We start from the raw sequence: 6,677 nt of genomic DNA, 5'->3' as shown, positions 1-6,677 counted from the left end.
TTGCGTAGTTTGGGTAAGCCGTATAGTTTAGGTGGTTGTGGTACTGGGCATCTCAGCTTTTTGTTACGTCAGATGTCCATCACCCCAGCTTTCTTAAGTTGAAGTTATAGTTTACTGTTGAGTTTTCGTTGAAGTGCTGCAGTCTGGTCTAGTTTAAGTACATGCGTACCTCGTAAGTCTGTTTGTCATTAACAAGTTCGTCCATTTTGTCGTGAGGGTCTGACTCGTCCATAACAACAGGCACTCGTCGTTTGTCAGCGGGAGGTATCACAATGTCGTCGTCGTTCCTTAGCCGTTTCAGTGCTTGTCTTTCGTCTTTAGTCAGGTTGTTGTCTGTAAGAGAAGGCGATTGTATAGTAGAATCTATTGTACTTCTGGTGTTATCCTTGTTCGGCTCAGATAATTCTCCTTGACGAGACAGAACCGCCTCAACACTGGATGCAATCGTCTCAGTCGGTATACGTTTCAGCGTTACGGAATGTTTTGGTCCGTATGAGAAAATGCCTCACGAAAAATTTTGAAAGAGTGCAGGCTGCCCGAAATAACCATGGGGGCTAAAGAAAAAGAGCAGCCATACTTAGGTAATTAATTATGTTTAGAGCGGTTTTCGAATGAGTGTCGTAAAACCAAAACCAAAGTAATTACTTTGGCCAATCAAAAAGGACGGAGACAATCCAGTAAACCAATCAAAACTCAAAGTAATTACATGTAGCCGACAGAAAGCGCGGGAAAATGTGCACGCGCGGGCCACAATTGGTTTTGGTTTCACTTCTGATTGGTTGAAAAAGTGGCGCGAGAACTTTGAACCAATCACTGAGTGAAGTAATCATAAACCAAAGTAATGAACTAATTACTTTCGACACTCAATTGAAAACCGCTCTATGAGGGTCAGATACCTCACATGCACATGCACACGAAACACCTGCACATTCAACACGTACACACGCCAAAGCGAAGAAATTTAAATGAAGAAAGCTATAAATATCAATATCAAGACAAAATGGTGGAAACTGAGCTAGGAAAAAAGTATAGTGTTAAGTATTCCAATTTTAGTAGTTTTTTAAGAAAAGTTAATTTTAGATTTTTCTTAAAGTATTTAAGAGGAAGAAGCTTTATGTCGTCACTTATGTCGTAGATGCCCTTGGCAGTTGATGTATGCTAAGAATAGAACATTTTATAAAGTTTTTAAGGAGGGGAGGATAGATAATGTATGTATGACAATTTAAAGGACTTTTTCTTCCTTTCCATGAGCAAGGAAGCGTTATTTTTAGCAACACTTTCTTTTGAGGGATTAATCTGTTTAATTTGTGGATGCATTACTTATAAGATTATTTGGAGATCAATAATCAAAGCTTCCTTTCGATTAAATTATTTGAAATCTTTCCCCATCAGGCAAAGATTGTTTAAATTTCTTTTAACTAACTCTATCTTTTTTTTTAATCCCATACCAACGCCCCGCAAATGATTCTAGAAAGTCTTCGTACAAATTTTCGAAAACTCAGGGGCAGTTAATAAATAAAGCTATACCAGGGGCCTTAGCATTGGAAGTCAATACTGAAGACAACGGTTTGGTTTGCTGTGAATATTTCCTCACTTTATTGGTAATATGTGGTACATGCACGTGTTTTTTGGTTGTCTATTTTTAGAAAATATTTTCTGTACCTATAAGAAATTTCATACACTGACTTTTCAAAATGTCAAACGACGTTCACTAAACTGCTTCAAAGACATTTCGACCGAAAACTTTCAGTCATCCTCGGTTTGAATTTGACAAAAAAAGTGACAGCTTCTTTTAATGGTTTGTATTTGCGTATGTGCGTGACTACAAGTACACGTGATCACTGCACGAGGCGAGGAACATTACGAACATTAGCACTGGAACTGGAAGTGAGCTGTTTCCCTTTTAACATTTCTTCACACAACCACATTTACATTGCAAAGCATCTTTTTCCCATTAGAGATAATTAGTATAAAAATCTCGGAGACACCACTATGCTGCCATACAAAATGTCCTCTTCTGATTACCGTCTGCGTCTCAAAAACGTGTACTTGTAGTCACGCACATACGCAAATATGAACCGTCGAAAGAAGCTGTCACTTTTTTGTCAAATTAAAACCGAGGATGAGCGAAGGTTTTCGGTCGAAACGGCTTTATCAAAGTTTTTAGGGAACGTCGTTTTGACCTTCAGTGTCCGAGATTTCTCATGGCAATTACGCAACCTTCAGCATAACTTCTGTATCTGTTGTCTCTAATTATTTAAGAGCTTCTAGCTTCTTTAGTCAACTCTAATAAGGTTCACAATTCTTGTTTTTACTCTGGTCACGTGCTTTACTAGTTCCTACGCTATTGCATTTACCTAGTTGATTTTCTTGTTATTATCTTCCTATGAATCTTTTTTTTTTCCAGTTAAAAGATGACCAATGACTTGACCTTGACAACCTGTCTCTCTGTCATTTGCATTTTAGTGCTAAGTGAGATCGCAATATGTTAATGATGTCAACATCAGTTAAGCACAGGAACTGCCCTACTGTGAACTGTCTCAACGAACAACGAAGTCTTCTCAGAGATGTAGAGGTCCATACTGGTGGAGAGTGTTTCGGCCAAGCAGGAACATTGGGGACACATGAAAGAGGCCATACTGGAGAGAAGCCTTATAAATGCAAACAATGTGGAAAGTGTTTTAGTGAAGCGGGAAAACTAAAGACACATGAAAGAGTCCATACTGGGGAGAAGCATTATATATGCGAACAATGTGGCAAGTGTTTTAGCGATGCAGCGACTTTGAAGAGACACGAAAGAGTACATACTGGAGAGAAGCCTTATGAATGCAAACAATGTGGCAAATGGTTTAGGCAAGCACAACATTTGAGGACACATGAAAGAGTCCATACTGGAGAGAAACCTTATGAATGCAAACAATGTGGAAAGTGTTTTAGCGAAGCAGGAAAACTAAAGAGACATGAAAGAGTCCATACTGGGGAGAAGCATTATAAATGCGAACAATGTGGCAAGTGTTTTAGCGATGCAGCTACTTTGAGGAGACACGAAAGAGTACATACTGGAGAGAAGCCTTATGAATGCAAACAATGTGGCAAATGTTTTCGGCAAGCAGAACATTTGAGGACACATGAAAGAGTCCACACTGGAGAAAAGCCTTATAAATGCAAACAATGTGAAAAGTGTTTTAGCGCAGCAGCGACTTTGAGGAGACACGAAAGAGTACATACTGGAGAGAAGCCTTATGAATGCAAACAATGTGACAAATGTTTCAGGCAAGCAGACCATTTGAGGACACATGAAAGAGTCCACACTGGAGAAAAGCCTTATCAATGCAAACATTGTGGAAAGTGTTTTAGCGAAGCACCCAATTTAAGAGCACATGAAAGAGTCCATACTGGAGAGAAGCCTTATGAATGCGAACAATGTGGAAAGTGTTTTAGTGAAGCAGGAAAACTAAAGAGACATGAAAAAGTCCACACTGGAGAGAAGCCCTACAGATGTGAACAATGTGGCAAGTGTTTTAGCGAAGTCGCAACTTTGAGGAGACATAAAAGAATCCATACTGGAGAGAAGCCTTATGAGTGCAAACAATGTGGAAAGTGTTTTAGGCAATCGGGACAATTAAAGAGACATGAAGAAATCCACACTAGAGAAAAGCCTTATGAATGCAAACAATGCGAAAGGTGTTTTAGCGATGAAGGAAATTTAAGGAGACACGAAAGTGTCCATACTGGAAAAAAATCTTATACATGTAAGCCAATAGGAAAGTCTTTCCGTAACAGAAGAAGTGTCATGAAACGAGAAAAAGCGCAAGAAGGTTCTGCAAGTTCAAGTCAAGATGAAGTAGAGATTCATCGCTCCTGCGCTTTGCAAGATCATAGTTCGAAGCAGGGTGTAAAACACAGCTGTTGGCTTTGCCAGGAAGAGTTGAGCAGCGAGGAGCTTCTTCTTGCACACTACCAAAATCATATGGTGTTTGACGAGCCATCAACTTGAACGATGTAGCTGGGTGGCTCCCTTGATAATTTTGTTTTATATCGCTTTTAACTCTTTGGCAGTAAAAGTGGAAAGTGGCTTAAACGAGTTTGAACAATTTGGAGGACTCAGGAGTATTTCTATTCAAAGGATCAATTCTACAACACTGTTTCCTGTAATAGCAATGTTATGGTTAAGGTTTCTCTTTGCTGCCTTCAAATAAAACAACAAGAATTGCTTAACGAAAAGCACTTATTTATGTGACGTATTAAGTCACCATCGCAACAAAACAGAGCTGTGAAAACACCTTATTTGTTATATTTAGAGGGTTATATCTCAAGAACAAACTCGGTCATCCCAAGCCTGCAAATATTTTTTTTTTGCTATAAGCCTGTTATCTGTCAGGCCAGGGATAAGCTTTGACCTGCCTGTGGCATTTTCATCGTCTGGTTTTTTGTTTTTTTTCTTTTAATTTGTAAAAACTTTTCCAAATGGTTCAATCTTTTGCGTTATCCGTAGCCCTTTGCAGCTAAAACAGAAAGTACTTCTGCTCTATCATGATCGGAATCACTTGCAACGTCTTCTGAAGTAAAACCACTTATCGTTAAGTCAAAAGTTATGAACAGGAAGGCACCACTGTTACTATTCTTCAGTCGCTTTCGGAGGAATTTTAAGACGCGTGACACGGTTCGGGCAAATGGAAACACTTCGTTAAAAACACAAAATGCCTTGGAACATTCACCAGATTTACATACGATACTCTACTCATTGAACCCAACTCGCGTAATAGTACTCTGATATTTCTTGGTGACCAATCGAAGCTTAGCTAATACAGGCCACAAGTTTTTAGAAGTTTCTTCAGACCAATGTATTAAAAAACAGTATTTTAAATTCAATGTTTGAAATATTCACTTGCACATGTATTTTCCCGCGCTGTGAATCAGAGACAGAAAATCGCTGGAGCATGGAAATAATACGACATATTTTATGAGGCACAATATTTATTTTAAAGCAAATTGAAACAAAGGCATTTTTTAAGATACGCTGAGAATTTTCGCACTTTCATAAAGCACTTCTGCCACAATGATTTTACGTTGATTTTGTCTACCAAATTCAGCTCACTAACGCAATTTTCTTCTTTTACAGTAAACAGTGTTCAAAATCTAAAGAGATGCTGTTGTTATTTAGTCAATAAATGTCAAGTTTTCATCGAAGCGATCATGACTTGACCGGGCATGGATACATTATTGACATTGTAATTTGAGGAAAGTAAAAGTTGGCGTGCAGATGGTTTCCACAGTGACATCCTTAAATTACAAAACGAAAATAGCGAGGTCTTCTGAATTTTTGTCTAAACGAAGGTTGCAGATTGCTGGTTGAAGTTTGAACGTTTCAAATGCATTACGAAAGGTGGTCATACACATGTATTATATCTCATGAGCGAAAGTACAATGTAAGCGCTTTCGTGGCGAAGTGAACCCCAGTTGTTTTCGTTGATTACCGGCCTCGCCTCGACCCACGCCCCCACAAGCTTTTCCCACGCAGTTGTTTTCGTTTTCCCTACTATCTGGGAGCCTGGAACAGGCTACCATATTGGCGGACCACAGACGGTGAACCGCTTCGGCAAATAAACCTCTTTACAGTTGTGTGCTTGGTTATCTGGCCTTTAAATGAAATTGAGGCTGGTGTGGACCTTGTTATGATACAGACCTCCCTCCTTTTCTTATGTTAATGACGTTGTGGCCATGCTAATTAGTGAAAATTCACGTAAGAAAAACAGTAAGGTTTCTACCAAAACAAGGTCAACTCCTGCCTCACTTTCATTCATAGGCCAGGAAACTTAGCACACAACTGTAGAGTAAATGTATCATATGCTATCTCTTGATAGAAGCCGGATATTTCATTAATATCGAGAAATCCCAACATGTTCCTTCTACGTCGGTACGTTTCTTGGGTTTTGTATGCGATTCCCTGCGCTAATCTTTTCTTGGTGCCTCAACACAAGAAGGCCAAATTCATTACCTTCAGAGAGAGCATATTATCATCCAACATGGTAACTCTAAAAACCCTCCAGCGTTTCGCAGGAAAGGCGGTTTCGTTGAGTTTAGCCATCCCGTCGTGTAAGCTCTACGTGCGCGAAGTGTTTCAGGCCGTTGCGCAAATGGCTCGCTCACCTAAGGGGTCTATCAAGGTTAATGACAAACTAAGTTCTGAACTCCTGCACTGGCGTTTTCTCGATAAATGGACCGATTGCTTCCCGTGGCGATCAGAGTTACATTACATCGCCACGTTGTATTGTGATGCGTTCAGGCGCTCTTGGGGCGGAGTTCTGTTAAATGATGGGAGCGAGGTTCGATCAAGGGACTACTGGCAGGGTGCATCAGCGGATATCAACCACCTTGAGGCTAGAGCACTGCGCTATTCCCTCTGCGCAATTCCAGGGTGGAAGTGCACACTGATAACAGTTTTCTGCAGTAGAAAACTACGGATGCAAGAATTCAGCAGTTAACGATTCAGCAAAGGAGATCCTAGAGTTGAGTCGCCTGTTCAATTTCCCCATTGATATGTATTACATCCCTTCCCATGATAACATTGCGGATATTCCATCACGAGAGCGCTCTGATCTGGACTGCACTCTTTCAGAGAAAGCCTGGAAGCTGGTGGAGAGCAGATTTGGGCCACATACCTTCGACCTCGTGGC

General features: G+C 40.1%; 1 protein-coding gene across 3 annotated transcripts in view; it reads left to right on the top strand.

Annotated features, from left to right (window-relative positions):
- LOC137973902 (zinc finger protein 345-like) overlaps positions 1-5,395 on the top strand; it is a 20,035-nt gene extending 14,640 nt beyond the window's left edge. For all 3 annotated transcript variants that reach the window (XM_068820796.1, XM_068820798.1, XM_068820797.1), the window contains one exon: positions 2,467-5,395. In XM_068820796.1, the coding sequence (XP_068676897.1) occupies positions 2,486-3,997 (1,512 nt within the window). In that variant the 5' untranslated portion in view covers positions 2,467-2,485 and the 3' untranslated portion in view covers positions 3,998-5,395. The remainder of the gene's footprint in view (positions 1-2,466) is intronic.
- The last annotated feature ends 1,282 nt before the right edge of the window (positions 5,396-6,677 follow it).

This window comes from Montipora foliosa, chromosome 10 (genome assembly GCF_036669935.1).
Source record: "Montipora foliosa isolate CH-2021 chromosome 10, ASM3666993v2, whole genome shotgun sequence".
Classification (NCBI taxonomy): domain Eukaryota; kingdom Metazoa; phylum Cnidaria; class Anthozoa; order Scleractinia; family Acroporidae; genus Montipora; species Montipora foliosa.
Note: the sequence above shows the minus strand (reverse complement) of the source record. Positions and strands in the feature narration are given on the sequence as shown.